The sequence below is a fragment of the Aythya ferina genome (assembly GCF_964211825.1).
Source record: "Aythya ferina genome assembly, chromosome: 5".
Lineage (NCBI taxonomy): Eukaryota > Metazoa > Chordata > Aves > Anseriformes > Anatidae > Aythya > Aythya ferina.
In genome coordinates this window covers 46,036,891-46,052,028 of record NC_140301.1, presented here as the reverse complement: position 1 = coordinate 46,052,028, position 15,138 = coordinate 46,036,891, and the positions used below count along the sequence as shown (strand labels likewise).

Genomic DNA, 15,138 nt, shown 5'->3' with positions numbered 1-15,138 from the left:
TCAATCCCTGAAGGTTAATTAGCATAAACTCAGGTTGCATCACTGATTTTGAAGTAGTAGGATAGACTTGCACCATTGCAGAGCCTCAGTCGTGGATTAAATTGGCATTGCCTCTAACTCTATACAAGACAGAGAGAGAAGCACACCTTTCTACTTTGTCAGCTACTGGCAGACCTAGAGAGAGAGAAAAAAGAAAAAAAAAGTTAATTAAAAAGTAATGTTGTTTTAAGACATTTCATAAAAATGGGATTCCCATATGATGTAAGGAGAGTACAATCCCTCTCAAAATGCGAGAGTCTGGGGTACGCTACTCAGTATTGAAGATGTTAAGGCTAGGCAGCACCAAACTCAACGGAGAAGGGAGGCCGAGTCTCCCTGGCTCTTCACGTAACAGAAAAGAAACTCAGATGTTAGCCCGAAGCAACGATTCTTAGTGCCAGGCAGGGAACAAGTTCTTTTTCAGCCAGGGACCATTTCAGCATCTTGAAAGCTAAAGAAAGGGTTGAAGGCTCTGTGGAATCATGGCCCAAAAATCTGGGGACCAGGACTGCGCGGGCCTCCCTGGTTATGTCCAGGTGCCGGCAGGGCCCGGCCCAGCCTGGCTTGTGCCTGCACTCCTGCCCAGCGTGTCCGTGAGGCTTGGACGGCTGAGCAAGGATTCCGTCAGGTTGTGCTGTGGAGCCTCCAGCTGAGCTGTGCGGGGACGAATCCCCCTGGGGATCGTGGGGCTCGGGGAGCTGCCAGGGCCACAGCCCGGCTCCGTGGCAGTGGGGAGCACAGGACGGCACAGCCACGGGGCCCGCGGGTTTCCTGCTGGGATACTGCGGCATCTCTGCCGCCCACCCTGGGAGCGCCAGCGGCCGTGGCCTCGCTGTCTCTTGCAGTTGGTGGCATCTCTGCAGTGCCCTGCGGCCATGGACGGGTCGTCAGGCTGGGCCTGCATGCTCTATCGTCACAGCCGGGACGACATGGCCTACCTGCTGCCCTGCCTCCAACAACTTTGCTTGGGCTGTGCGCTGCGGGGGGCCAAGAAGAAGCCGCATTGCCCCCTGTGCGGGGGCAGGCTCCAGTGCATCAAGTACTCGGTGCTATCGGCTGACGACCACCTTCAGTGTCCTGTCGCAGAGCCCAGAGAGCAGCTGGGGGACGGCCAGCAGGACAACAGGGGGCTGCAGGGCTGGTGCTCAGGGCTCATGAGTGCAGCTTCCCACCCCAGCTCTGGGCAGCCTTCCTCTAAGAGCAGCTGGCTGACGCCAGGGCCCTGCCTTCAGGATGGTCACTTTGCTGCTGCTGGAGCATTGCAGGCTTCTGCATAGGAGTCAGTAAGAGAAAACAGGAGTCCCTGCCCCAGCGACAGCAGGTACAAGCAACATCAAATAGCTGCAGTTAATCTGTTTAAGCACTGACTTTGCTCTGGGGAAGCACCCTGCCTATCAGATCATATGCCCTAATACGGAAAGCAGCCTTCGAAAATGCTCCTCACAGCTCTGCCTCTCTCATTAGTGCACTGCGAGTAGCTTCTGAAAGCAAAACCTGTCCCAGCAAAAGAGGCAACAGCAGTCGCCTGTCATTGTCCTTCCAGAACTGGACAGGAGCCTGCTAGGCCTCAAGATAGGTGGTGGTTACAAAGGCAGTAGTGAGCTGTTTCTTTATGGGTTTTGCTATGGGTTTTCTAGTGTCCTGGCCCTGCGGATGGACAGGGTAGCGCTTCTGAGAGTCACCTGCGCACCCGGCACACACTTCCTCCTGCCCCAGCACCGGGCTGCACACAGGGACACGGGCAGGGAGGGCTGGGCCCCTGCTGCTGGCCCCTTCTACAGCTGAGGGCTTCTGTGCTGGCCCCACAGCAGCAGGACCCCCCAGCTACGTTCTGTGGGTACCCCTGTGCCTGCTGCTAGGGTCAGGCTGCCTCCTCCTCCTCGTCCTCCTCCCACTTTAGGACTCCTTCTTTCTGTCTCCACGTCCAGAGGCACAAGTAGCCTCTTTGGGGTCTATCTAGGTGATACCAAGGCCACAAGCTGTCCCTAGTGTCGGACAGGAACCTGTGTAGGTGACCCATTCCCCCCATGGACGGTGCTGCAGCTTGGTGCCCTGAGGCTGAAGCCTCAGCTCTGAGCCCGTTGGCAGCATCCCCGCTGCTGCTCAAAGCCACGATGCTATCGCCAGCAGCGCAGGTGCCCCAGCAGCTGCATGAAGTGAAAGCCACCGTGTCCCTGAGAGGGGGAATCTGCCCCCCTTGTGCCCTGTGCCACCAGCCTCTGCAGGGGCTGGAGATGTCCCTCCTGCATGTCTTGAGGCCAGCGCAGGGACCTGATTCTGCGCGGTGAACCCTGGGCTTGTTCCAGGTGGGTGAAGGCCCCCCCTGAAACAGGCTGAGTACTGGGGTGCTGAGGGAGGCCATGTTCTGAGGGAGGACCCCATGCTGGGGATAACCCTATCCCCATAGGGACCTGCTCTCCTCGGGCACAGCCCCAACCCCAGCTCAGGGGGACACAGGAGCCAGGCAGGCTGGCTCCCCTCGGGGACATTTGGGTGCTGAGCCCCAGTGGGGAGGCGGGGGGGTGCGTGACGCCAGAAGCGGAGCCGAGTCTCATATTTGGGCACGGAGCAGGTTATTGGAGGCTGGGCCCCGGCAGGCAGCAGATAACCCTCCTGATAGCGGCTCACAAGGTGCCTCCGCCGCCCCCATTGGCTCCTGCCAGCGGGGGCTGCCTATATATCCCCCTCCCCGGCGCGGGGCTGCATCTGGCACTGGGGGCAGGATGGTGCCTGCCAGGGCACTGGGGCTGCTCCTCTGCGTGCAGCTCTGCGGGGGTGAGTGGTGGGGCTGGCCGTGGGGCAGGGGCTGGCTGTGGATAAGTGGTGGGGCAGGGAGCAGCTGTGGGGCAGGCATCCCCTGGGCTCAGCAAGGTCCCTGGGCTTGCCTGCAGGCAGCGGGGAGCTGCGGCTGGTGGATGGCGGCGGGCGCTGCGCCGGCCGCGTGGAGGTGAAGCACGAGGGCGAGTGGGGCTCCGTCTGCAGCTACGACTTCGACTGGGACCACCGGGGAGCCGGCGTGGTGTGCCGGCAGCTGGGCTGCGGCGCGGTGGTGTGGACATCCCCGTACGCCCCGTTTGGGCAGGGCAAGGGACGCATCTGGCTGCACCCATTCTTCTGCTTTGGGACAGAAGCAACCCTGCAGGACTGCCCTCACTTTGGCTGGGGCAAGCAATTCTGTGACCATGATCGGGATGTGGGGGTGACCTGCACAGGTGAGGTGGCGTGGTGGTGCTGAGGATGCTGTGCTGGGACTACCCTGCACAAATCTGAGGCTCCTGGCTCTGTACAGAGGCGCTGGAGCTGCGGCTGGCGGCTGGCAGGGGACCCTGTGAGGGGAGAGTGGAGGTGAAGCTGCGGGGACGCTGGGGTGCGGTGGCGGACAATGACTGGGACATGGAGGACGCTGAGGTAGTGTGCCAGCAGATCGGCTGCGGCTCAGCTGTTGGCACCTACCACAGCTCTCACTTTGGCCAAGCAGTAGGTTCTATCAGCTTGGCTCTTGTCAACTGTAATGGGGACGAGAAGGCCCTCTGGGAATGCAAAATTCAAGGCTGGGGACCATACCGCGGCCCTCCTGTCTATAATACTGCGGTGGTGTGCCAAGGTGAGTGCTGGGGACATGCGGTGCTGCAGGGAGCCCCCTCGTCCGCATCCCCCCCAGGAGCCCTCCTCTCGCGGCAGGGTTCTCCCGTCTGGCCGGAGGGGACGGCGCCTGCTCGGGGCGGCTGGAGGTGCGGCAGGGCCGGGCCTGGGCCACCGTCTGCCACGGCCACGTGGACCTCAAGGCCGCCCAGGTGGTGTGCAGGGAGCTGGGCTGCGGCACGGCAGTGGCCGTCCCCGCTGCCGGCCATTTTGGGGCAGCAACGGGGCCGCTCTGGGACGGCGCCTTTGAGTGCAACGGCAGCGAGCCACTCCTGGCCAGCTGCGCCCGGCGGCCGACCCACGGCCAGGCCTGTGCTGGCCCCGCTGCTATCGTCTGCTCACGTAAGTGCTGGGGCCGCTGTCCGGGGGGCCGGGGCAGCCCCTTGCAGCGTGGGGTGCCCCGGGGGGTCCCTGCCCTGCCATCCCCCCAGCGCCCTCTCTGCGCCGCAGCCTACACCGGTTTCCGTTTGGCGGATGGCGGCTCGGGCTGCACCGGGCGGGTGGAGGTGGAGGCGCAGGGGACATGGGGAGCGCTGTGTGCCAGCGCCTGGGACCTGCGCGACGCCCACGTCCTGTGCCGCCACCTGGGCTGCGGCCCCGCCGCCTCCCTGCCCCCAGGAGGCCATTTCGGGACGGGCACGGCGACGGGGCCGCTGCGGCGCGATGCCCTGAGCTGCAGCGGGAGCGAGCGGCACCCGGGCGAGTGCCCCGTGGCGCTGCTGGGGGAGCCCGCCTGCCCCCCTGGCCATGCTGCCGCCGTCAACTGCTCAGGTGGGTGCAGGGGCCGCGGGGACCCGTGGCAGGCGGGGAGCAGCGCCCATCCCCACGGCACGGCCGGGCTCTTGCAGGCACCGCTGAGCCCCTGCGGCTGCTGGACGGGGAGAGCCGGTGCGACGGGCGGCTGGAGGTGGCCACGAGCCCCGGGGCCTGGGCCCGCGTGGCTGCGGGGCCGGGGGACGACCGAGCTGCCTCCGTGGCGTGCCGGCAGCTGGGCTGCGGTGTGCCAGAGAAGGTCTACGCTGTGCCGGCCGCCAGCTCGGGCCCCGTGGAGCTGCAGGAGCTGCGCTGTGCTGGCACCGAGGAGCTCCTGGCGCAGTGCAACGCCTCGGGGCCTGCCGCAGCGCCCGGCCACAGCCCCCCAGAGGCGGCCGTCGCCTGCTCAGGTGAGTGCGCCGGGAAGGGCTGCGGGTGCCCAGCGGGCGCCCCCAGCCCCATCCTGGCCCTCCCGTGCAGGCAGCCGGCGGCTGAGGCTGGCGGGCGGCCCCGGGCGCTGCACCAGCAGGGTGGAGGTGTACAGCGAGGGCACGTGGGGCACCGTCTGCCAGGACGCCTGGGACCTGCCAGATGCCGACGTCGTGTGCCGCCAGCTGGGCTGCGGGTGGGCCCTGGAGGCGCCCGGCTCGGAGCGCTTCGGGCCCGGCGTGGGGACGCTGTGGCCGGGTGCCGGGGGCTGCTCGGGGACGGAGGCGGCTCTCTGGGCCTGCCCAGCCCCGGCACGGCGCGGCTGCCGCCGGGGCGGCGGTGCCGGTGCCGTGTGCTCAGGTGAGCACTGTGATCCCTGAGCTGGGTGGGGAGCAGGCCCCGCTGCCCGTGGGGTGCGCGCTGCCCCACCTGTCCCAACGGTGCCGCGACCCCCCCGTCCCCTGTTGTTGCAGGGCTGCTGCGTCTGGCGGGGGGCAGCAGCAGCTGCAGCGGGCACCTGGAGGTGCTGCGCGAGGGGACGTGGGGCCGCGTGTGCGCCAACGACACCAGCCCCGCCACAGCTGCCGTTGTCTGCCGCCAGCTGGGCTGTGGCACCGGGGGGAGGCTGGCGGCCGTCCCCGCACAGGGCTCGGTCCCCGCCTGGCTGGGCTGGGTGCGATGCCAGGAGGGGGCCCCCTCGCTCTGGCGCTGCCCCTCGGCGCCCTGGCACCTGCAGTCCTGCGGCCCCGAGGGGGTCGCCCACATCGCCTGTGACGAGGACACCGAGGACACGAGCGGGGCCACCAGCACTGCAGGTAGCAGCTGCCGGCACGGGGGTGCTTGCCCAGCTGGCTCTGCCCGTGCCCACTGCCCCCTGCCCCCTACCCCTGCTGCCGTGCGGATCCCGGCCTCACGCTGCAGGTGCCATCCCTGCAGGTGCCAGCAGCAGCAGCAGCGTTGCCCCACTCACAGCAGTGTCGGGGAGCGTGCCGGTGCCCACGGTCCTGTGCGTGCTCCTGGGGACGTTGCTGGGCCTGGCCCTGGCAGCCCTGGCTGTGCAGGCACACCGCGCACGGCTGCAACGCCGAGGTGGGCACTGCCTTGGGAGTCCTCGTGGGTCTGAGGGGAACTGTGAGACGTGCGATTGTAACACGTTCTTCCTTGCAGGCCCCAATAGAACCACAGATGCCGGCTCCGAGGTTGTGTACGAGGAGCTGGATTACAGCCTGATGCCCGAGTACCAGGAGGTGCCCAGCCACACAGGTGGGAGCACGGTCGTCCCCAGGGCCTGGGGCTGTCCCCATCCCTGGCCGAACACTCAGCAGCTCCTTCTCCACCGCAGGCTCCCTGTCCAAGGGCTCAGGCATGAAGCCACAGGACGACAGCTGGGATGGTAATGACGAGGAGCTCAGCCCCGGAGAGGCCCCAGGTAGGGGAAAGGGCACTGAACAGGGACACAAATGCACAAGTGTCAGAGGAGAGGGACTATGACAGAGCTGTGGTGCTGGGGAGGTGAGGGCACACGGCCCTTGAGGCTGCGTCCTCAGCCCCGGCCCCTCCTCGCCTGACGCAGCCCCCCCGGCCCAGCCTGGGCACAGCCCCCCGGATGGCTACGACGATGCTGCGGCCGTGCCGGACGAGCCCCCCGCTCCCCACGGCGGGGACGCCCCGGCGCAGCCCCGCGGGGACACAGGCTATGACGACGTTGACATGGGCACCCTGGGGACAGCGCCGTGAGGAGGCCCTGGGGACACGGCTGCAGGAGGGGGCTCCGGCCCCAGGGAGGGCTGGCCCTGCCCATGGGGGGCCCATGGGGGGCACCCGTCCCTGCCCAGCCCTCAGCCCGCAGCAGAAACGGCTCCATCGGCCCGCCCGCACCCGTGGCCCAACGTCACGCCAGGCTCCTTGTGAAGTTTTTCAGCATGGCCTTTCCCTGCGCAGTGCTCTTTCCAATTAAAGCCCCAAATGCTTGGAACCTCGCTCCCAGCACCATTCTGTCTTTCTCTCTCCCAGGTCCATCTTCCGTCCCTCAGGGCCATGGGGCAGAGCTGGGCCCGCAGGCACATCCACATGGCTCTGGGCACGCGGGAAGGATGTGGAAAAGCCCAGGGCCCGGCCCCGGGGCCTTCCTTTGGTCCCAGAGCTGCACGCTCTCCCTGCCAGGATAATGTAGAATGATAGAATCATAGCATATCCCAAGTTGGACTCGATGATCCGTATGGGTCCCTTCCAACTCCTGCCACCACACAGGTCTGTTATAAGTTGTCCCCTTAATTTTTCAGAGAGCATTGTATTAATAATAGAAAGGAAGTTATTGAGTAAGCCAACAGCAAGCAAAACAGCGCTGGGCGGCCGGAGAGTCTCGGCTCTGCCAATGGTGCGCACCTCACCCCCGCCAGGGTCCCTTTTTATATCTTGGTAATTCCGGGATTACGCAGCACATCCTGGTATATTCTGCAACTGTGCACACTGTTGCTAGGGGGTCGTCTCTGTCCCTCTGGTGGTCGTGAAGATGAAGGCCATAGTCTTCCTCGGCGTTGTAGTTCAACTTCTTTTTTTATTTGGTCATGTTGGCCCAGCGTGAGACAGAAAGGCAGGATGTTGATACACTATTTTAGCAACAAGACAATGAACAAACATTTATTGAGTAAATGCAGAGTCCATGCACTTCTTAAACTCCGACAGGCCTGGTGTCGTGACTGCTTCCCTTGGGAGCCTGTTCCAGTGATTGACCCCCCTCTTGGTGAAGAACCTCTTCCTGATGTCCAGCCTAAACCTCCCCTGCCTCAGCTTGACACCATTCCCGCGGGTCCTATCACTGGTGATTAAGGAGAATAGGTCAGCGCCTGCCCCTCCACTCCCCCTCATGAGGAAGTTGTAGACCACGATGAGGTCCCCCCACAGCCTCCTCTCCTCCAGGCTGAACAGACCCAGTGCCCTCAGACGCTCCTCATACGTCTTCCCCTCTCGTCCCTTCACCATATTCATCGCCCTCCTCTGGACACTCTCCAACAGTTTAATGTCCTTCTTGTACTGTGGTGCCCAGCACTGCACGCAGTGCTCCAGGTGAGGCCGCACCAGCGCAGAGCAGAGCAGGACAATGACCTCCCTCGACCGACTGGCGATGCCGTGCTTGATGCACCCCAGGGTATTGGCCCTCCTGGCTGCCAGGGCACACTGCTGGCTCACATTCAGCTTGTTGTCCAACACAACCCCCAGATCCCTCTCTGCGGGGCTGCTCTCCAGCGTCTCATCGCCCAGTCTGTACGTACTGCCAGGGTTGCCCTGTCCCAGGTGCAGGAACCGGCACTTGCTCTTGTTAAACTTCATGCAGTTTAGGCCGCATGAACAGGCTGAGGGAAGGGCACGGCTCGTGGGCACCAGCAGAAACAACGGCGCGCAGCGTAGTGTCATCGTAGCCATGCTTAGCTTTGCATCTACTCACAAGAATGTGCTCAGTGCTGCACAGTAGCAAGAAGAACAGCGGTGTGTGGCCACTCATTGCAAATGGTAGAGGATCAAATCCAGGCAGTGACAAACTCGTGCTCCTCCAAGCTGACAGGAGATCCTCAGAAGCAACTCGGCCTCGGACAGTGCTGTGGCATCTCTATAGTGTGAGGGTCAGCAGCAAATTGGCTTTTTTGGGAAAATGGGAAGGGAAGGGAAGGGAAGGGAAGGGAAGGGAAGGGAAGGGAAGGGAAGGGAAGGGAAGGGAAGGGAAGGGAAGGGAAGGGAAGGGAAGGGAAGGGAAGGGAAGGGAAGGGAAGGGAAGGGAAGGGAAGGGAAGGGAAGGGAAGGGAAGGGAAGGGAAGGGAAGGGAAGGGAAGGGAAGCAGAGCCAGAGGAATTATTGTTCCTCTCTACTCAGCCCTGGAGAGGCTGGAACTGGAAAATTGTGTTCCGTTTTGTGCCCCTCACTACAAGAAGGACAGGGAGGTGCTGGAACATGTCCAGAGAAGGGCAGCAAAGCTGTTGAAGTGTCTAGAGACCAAGTCTTATGAGGAGCAGCTGAGAACTGCTGAAAGAGGCCTGGAGAAAAGGAGGCTCAGAGGTGACCTTATCACGCTCTTGAAATACCTTAAGGGAAGTTGAAGGGAGTGGGGGTCTGTCTCTTTTCCAAACACATCGGGTGAGCCAAACTGGCCAGAGGGACACTGCATGCTACATGGCATCATGCTGCACAATAAAAATGGAGAGGGTTGGCTGGGGGGACACTGCTGCCTGGGGACAGGCTGGGCTTCGGTCAGAGCACAGTGAGCAATTGCACTGTGCACCACCTGTTTCAAATCTATATACTTATTTATTTACTGCTATCTTCATTATTATTTTCCCATCACTTTGTGTCCTATTTAACTGTCTCATGACAGTAACCCATGACATTAACCTATTGTTTGTTTGTTTGTTTTTCCTCAGTTGTCTGCCCCATCCCACTGTGGCAGGGGAGGGGACCCACTGAAGGGCTCTGTGGTACTCAGCTGCTGCTGGGTTAAACGACAGCAACCTGTGCCAACTCAAGCAGCTGTGCTGGAAATTACCAATCACAACCATCATCTGAGAAAAGGAAGAAACAAAACCCAGAAAGAAACAGCTCACTACTGCCTTTGTAACCACCTATCTTGAGGCTTAGCAGGCTCCTGTCTGGTCCAGGAAGGACAAGGGCAGGCGACTGCTGTTGCCTCTGGGACAGGTTTTGCTTTCAGCAGCTACTCGCAGAGCACTAATGACAACATTCTGTTCTAACAGGTCCATGTCCTTCTTGTAGGAGGTGCCTTGGAGTTGAACACGGTACTCAAGTAGTGGCCTCACCAGGGCCAAGTACAGGGCGACAATCACTTCCCTCTCCCTGCTGGCCACACCACTTCTGATCATAGCCTGGATGCTGTTGGCCCTCTTGGCCACCTGAGCACACCGCTGGCTCCTGTTCAGCCACCTGCCGAACAATCCCCCCAGCTCCCTTCCCTCCGGGCAGCTTTCCAGCCACTCTGCCCCCAGCCTGCAGCCTTGCATGGGGTTGTTGTGCCCCACGTGCAGGACGCGGCACTTGGCCTTGTTGAACCTCATCCAGTTGGCCTCGGCCCATCGCTCCAGCCTGTCAAGGTCCCTCTGCAGAGCCTTCCTGCCCTCAGGCACATCAACACTCCTGCCCACCTTGGTGTCCTCGGCCAGCTTGCTGACGGTGCACAATATCCCCTCGCACCAGGACAGGTGGTGCTGGGAGTACTGGGGAGAGGAGGCGTCCCTGGGATGCGCTGTGCCCTTCCCTCATCCTGTTCTCCTGGCAGGGAGAGCATGCAGCTCTGGGGCCAAAGGAAGGCCCCGGAGCTGGGCCCTGGGCTCTTCCCAATCCTTCCTGCGTGCCCAGAGCCATGGGGACATGCCTGAGGGCCCAGCTCTGCCCCATGGCCCCACGGGATGGACGATGGACCCGGGAGAGAGAAAAACACAGAATGGTGCAAAGAGTGAAGTTCCAAGCACTTGGGGGCTTTAATTGGAAAGAGCGCTGCGCAGGGAAAGGCCATGCTGAAAAACTTCACAAGGAGCCTGGCGTGACGTTGGGCCACGGGTGCGGGCGGGCTGATGGAACCGTTTCTGCAGCGTGCTGAGGGCTGGGCAGGGACGGGTGCCCCCCATGGGCAGTGCCAGCCCTCCCTGGGGCCGGAGCCCCCTCCTGCAGCCGTGTCCCCAGGGCCTCCTCACGGCGCTGTCCCCAGGGTGCCCATGTCAACGTCGTCATAGCCCGTGTCCCCGCGGGGCTGCGCCGGGGCGTCCCCGCCGTGGGGAGCGGGGGGCTCGTCCGGCACGGCCGCAGCATCGTCGTAGCCATCTGGGGGGCCGTGCCCGGGCTGGGCCGGGGGGGCTGCGCCAGGCGAGGAGGGGCCGGGGCTGAGGACGCAGCCTCAAGGGCCGTGTGCCCTCACCTCCCCAGCACCACTGCTCGATCTTAGCCCCTCTCCTCTGACCCTTGTGCCTTTGTGTCCCTGTTCAGTGCCCTTTCCCCTACCTGGGGCCTCTCCGGGGCTGAGCTCCTCGTCATTGCCATCCCAGCTGTCATCCTGTGGCTTCATGCCTGAGCCCTTGGACAGGGAGCCTGCGGTGGAGAAGGAGCTGCTGAGTGTTGGGCCAGGGATGGGGACAGCCCCAGGCCCTGGGGACGACCGTGCTCCCACCTGTGTGGCTGGGCACCTCCTGGTACTCGGGCATCAGGCTGTAATCCAGCTCCTCGTACACGGCCTCAGCGCCGACATCCGTGGCTTTCACGGGGTCTGTAAGGAAGTACACGCTGCAACGGCATGCCCCACTGTTCCCCACAGCCCCATGGAGACTCCGAAAGGGGCACCAGGGGAACCCCCAAGGCAGTGCCCACCTCGGCGTTGCAGCCGTGCGCGGTGTGCCTGCACAGCCAGGGCTGCCAGGGCCAGGCCCAGCAACGTCCCCAGGAGCACGCACAGGACCGTGGGCACCGGCACGCTCCCCGACACTGCTGTGAGTGGGGCAACGCTGCTGCTGCTGCTGGCACCTGCAGGGATGGCGAGGGGCAGCGTGAGGCCGCGATCCGCATGGCAGCAGGGGCAAGGGACAGGGGGCAGGGGGCAGTGGGCACGGGCAGAGCCAGCTGGGCAAGCACCCCCGTGCCGGCAGCTGCTACCTGCAGTGCTGGTGGCCCCGCTCGTGTCCTCGGTGTCCTCGTCACAGGCGATGTGGGCGACCCCCTCGGGGCCGCAGGACTGCAGGTGCCAGGGCGCCGAGGGGCAGCGCCAGAGCGAGGGGGCCCCCTCCTGGCATCGCACCCAGCCCAGCCAGGCGGGGACCGAGCCCTGTGCGGGGACGGCCGCCAGCCTCCCCCCGGTGCCACAGCCCAGCTGGCGGCAGACAACGGCAGCTGTGGCGGGGCTGGTGTCGTTGGCGCACACGCGGCCCCACGTCCCCTCGCGCAGCACCTCCAGGTGCCCGCTGCAGCTGCTGCTGCCCCCCGCCAGACGCAGCAGCCCTGCAACAACAGGGGACGGGGGGGTCGCGGCACCGTTGGGACAGGTGGGGCAGCGCGCACCCCACGGGCAGCGGGGCCTGCTCCCCACCCAGCTCAGGGATCACAGTGCTCACCTGAGCACACGGCACCGGCACCGCCGCCCCGGCGGCAGCCGCGCCGTGCCGGGGCTGGGCAGGCCCAGAGAGCCGCCTCCGTCCCCGAGCAGCCCCCGGCACCCGGCCACAGCGTCCCCACGCCAGGCCCGAAGCGCTCCGAGCCGGGCGCCTCCAGGGCCCGCCCGCAGCCCAGCTGGCGGCACACGACGTCGGCATCTGGCAGGTCCCAGGCGTCCTGGCAGACGGTGCCCCACGTGCCCTCGCTGTACACCTCCACCCTGCCGGCGCAGCGCCCGGGGCCGCCCGCCAGCCTCAGCCGCCGGCTGCCTGCACGGGAGGGCCAGGATGGGGCTGGGGGCGCCCGCTGGGCACCCGCGGCCCTTCCCGGCGCACTCACCTGAGCAGGCGACGGCCGCCTCTGGGGGGCTGTGGCCGGGCGCTGCGGCAGGCCCCGAGGCGTTGCACTGCGCCAGGAGCTCCTCGGTGCCAGCACAGCGCAGCTCCTGCAGCTCCACGGGGCCCGAGCTGGCGGCCGGCACAGCGTAGACCTTCTCTGGCACACCGCAGCCCAGCTGCCGGCACGCCACGGAGGCAGCTCGGTCGTCCCCCGGCCCCGCAGCCACGCGGGCCCAGGCCCCGGGGCTCGTGGCCACCTCCAGCCGCCCGTCGCACCGGCTCTCCCCGTCCAGCAGCCGCAGGGGCTCAGCGGCGCCTGCAAGAGCCCGGCCGTGCCGTGGGGACGGGCGCTGCTCCCCGCCTGCCACGGGTCCCCGCAGCCCCTGCACCCACCTGAGCAGTTGACGGCGGCGGCATGGCCAGGGGGGCAGGCGGGCTCCCCCAGCAGCGCCACGGGGCACTCGCCCGGGTGCCGCTCGCTCCCGCTGCAGCTCAGGGCATCGCGCCGCAGCGGCCCCGTCGCCGTGCCCGTCCCGAAATGGCCTCCTGGGGGCAGGGAGGCGGCGGGGCCGCAGCCCAGGTGGCGGCACAGGACGTGGGCGTCGCGCAGGTCCCAGGCGCTGGCACACAGCGCTCCCCATGTCCCCTGCGCCTCCACCTCCACCCGCCCGGCGCAGCCCGAGCCGCCATCCGCCAAACGGAAACCGGTGTAGGCTGCGGCGCAGAGAGGGCGCTGGGGGGATGGCAGGGCAGGGACCCCCCGGGGCACCCCACGCTGCAAGGGGCTGCCCCGGCCCCCCGGACAGCGGCCCCAGCACTTACGTGAGCAGACGATAGCAGCGGGGCCAGCACAGGCCTGGCCGTGGGTCGGCCGCCGGGCGCAGCTGGCCAGGAGTGGCTCGCTGCCGTTGCACTCAAAGGCGCCGTCCCAGAGCGGCCCCGTTGCTGCCCCAAAATGGCCGGCAGCGGGGACGGCCACTGCCGTGCCGCAGCCCAGCTCCCTGCACACCACCTGGGCGGCCTTGAGGTCCACGTGGCCGTGGCAGACGGTGGCCCAGGCCCGGCCCTGCCGCACCTCCAGCCGCCCCGAGCAGGCGCCGTCCCCTCCGGCCAGACGGGAGAACCCTGCCGCGAGAGGAGGGCTCCTGGGGGGGATGCGGACGAGGGGGCTCCCTGCAGCACCGCATGTCCCCAGCACTCACCTTGGCACACCACAGCGCTGTCGTATTTTGTAGGGCTGGTATAGGGTCCCCAACCCCGAATCTTGCAGTCCCAGAGGGCCTTCTCAGTCCCGTCACAGTTGATAAAGGCTAAGCTGATGGGACCATCTCCCTGACCAAATTCGTTACCTTGGTATGCGCCAGCAGCCGAGCCGCAGCCCATCTGCTGGCACACCACCTCAGCATCCTCCATGTCCCAGGAGTCGTCCACCACCATGCCCCAGCGTCCCCGCAGCTTCACCTCCACTCTCCCCTCACACGGTCCCCTGCCAGCCACCAGCCGCAGCTCCAGCGCCTCTGCACCGGATACTGGACTCAGTCCTGGACTTGGGGGTCCCGACCCGGCATCCCCAGCACCACCACCCCACCTCACCTGTGCAGGTCACCCCGACATCCCGGTCGTGGTCGCAGAAGTGCTTTCCCCAGCCAAAATGGAGGCAATCCTGCAAGGTAGTTTCTCCACCTTGACAGAATGGGTGCAGCCAGATGCGTCCCTTGCCCTGCCCAAACGGGGCGTACGGGGACGCCCGGGCCACCGCGCCGCAGCCCAGCTGCCGGCACACCACGCCGGCTCCCCGGTGGTCCCAGTCGAAGTCGTAGCTGCAGACGGAGCCCCACTCGCCCTCGTGCTTCACCTCCACACGGCCGGCGCAGCGCCCGCCGCCATCCACCAGCCGCAGCTCCCCGCTGCCTGCAGGCAACCCCAGGGACCTTGCTGAGCCCGGGGGATGCCTGCCCCACGGCTGCTCCCTGCCCCACCACTTATCCACAGCCAGCCCCTGCCCCACGGCCAGCCCCACCACTCACCCCCGCAGAGCTGCACGCAGAGGAGCAGCCCCAGTGCCCTGGCAGGCACCATCCTGCCCCCAGTGCCAGACGCAGCCCCGCGCCGGGGAGGGGGATATATAGGCAGCCCCCGCTGGCAGGAGCCAATGGGGGCGGCGGAGGCACCTTGTGAGCCGCTATCAGGAGGGTTATCTGCTGCCTGCCGGGGCCCAGCCTCCAATAACCTGCTCCGTGCCCAAATATGAGACTCGGCTCCGCTTCTGGCGTCACGCACCCCCCCGCCTCCCCACTGGGGCTCAGCACCCAAATGTCCCCGAGGGGAGCCAGCCTGCCTGGATCCTGTATCCCCCTGAGCTGGGGTTGGGGCTGTGCCCGAGGAGAGCAGGTCCCCGTGTTGGCCTCAAGACGTGCATGAGGGACGTCTCCAGACCCTGCAGTGGCCAGTGGCATGGGCTCTCAGTGCAGGTGCGTACCCATGGCCCCTCAGCAGCAGCACGGGTACGCTGGGGACGGTTTCCCCACTCAGGTACCCAGCATCAGCACTGAGCCCATGCAGCTGCTGGGCCACCTGCGCTGCTGGCGATAGCATCGTGGCTTTGAGCAGCAGCGGGGATGCTCCAACGGTAGCTGAGGCGCAGCCCACGGGACCTGCAGGGCTCCTGCCAAGGGGCTGCGGCCCCCGGGCTGCTCTGCAAGCCCCGCGCCGTGCTTCAGCCGCAGACCCCGCGGTGGGGAGCAGCGGGGGGCTCCGCGCACCCCAGGGCCTGCATCTCCCGCCTGCACCGCGCCCT

General features: G+C 65.6%; 2 protein-coding genes across 2 annotated transcripts; one reads left to right on the top strand and one right to left on the bottom strand.

Annotated features, from left to right (window-relative positions):
- Positions 1-2,757: 2,757 nt before the first annotated feature.
- LOC311438077 (antigen WC1.1-like) lies at positions 2,758-6,600 on the top strand (the record flags this gene model as incomplete). Its single annotated transcript, XM_084522126.1, has 12 exons — positions 2,758-2,814; positions 2,931-3,251; positions 3,329-3,643; positions 3,721-4,023; positions 4,132-4,452; positions 4,530-4,848; positions 4,919-5,223; positions 5,337-5,678; positions 5,800-5,952; positions 6,031-6,126; positions 6,206-6,333; positions 6,451-6,600. Exons 1-12 carry the CDS (start codon positions 2,763-2,765, stop codon positions 6,598-6,600), a joined length of 2,805 nt encoding a protein of 934 aa, XP_084378252.1. The 5' UTR covers positions 2,758-2,762.
- Positions 6,601-10,322: 3,722 nt separating this feature from the next.
- LOC311437286 (scavenger receptor cysteine-rich type 1 protein M130-like) lies at positions 10,323-14,420 on the bottom strand (the record flags this gene model as incomplete). The annotated part of the gene is made up of 12 exons (XM_084520323.1): positions 10,323-10,719; positions 10,864-10,950; positions 11,030-11,125; positions 11,227-11,379; positions 11,509-11,850; positions 11,964-12,272; positions 12,343-12,657; positions 12,735-13,055; positions 13,164-13,466; positions 13,544-13,858; positions 13,935-14,276; positions 14,369-14,420. The coding sequence occupies 12 exons, from the start codon at positions 14,418-14,420 to the stop codon at positions 10,556-10,558; spliced, it is 2,799 nt and encodes a 932-aa protein (XP_084376449.1). The 3' UTR covers positions 10,323-10,555.
- Positions 14,421-15,138: the final 718 nt, after the last annotated feature.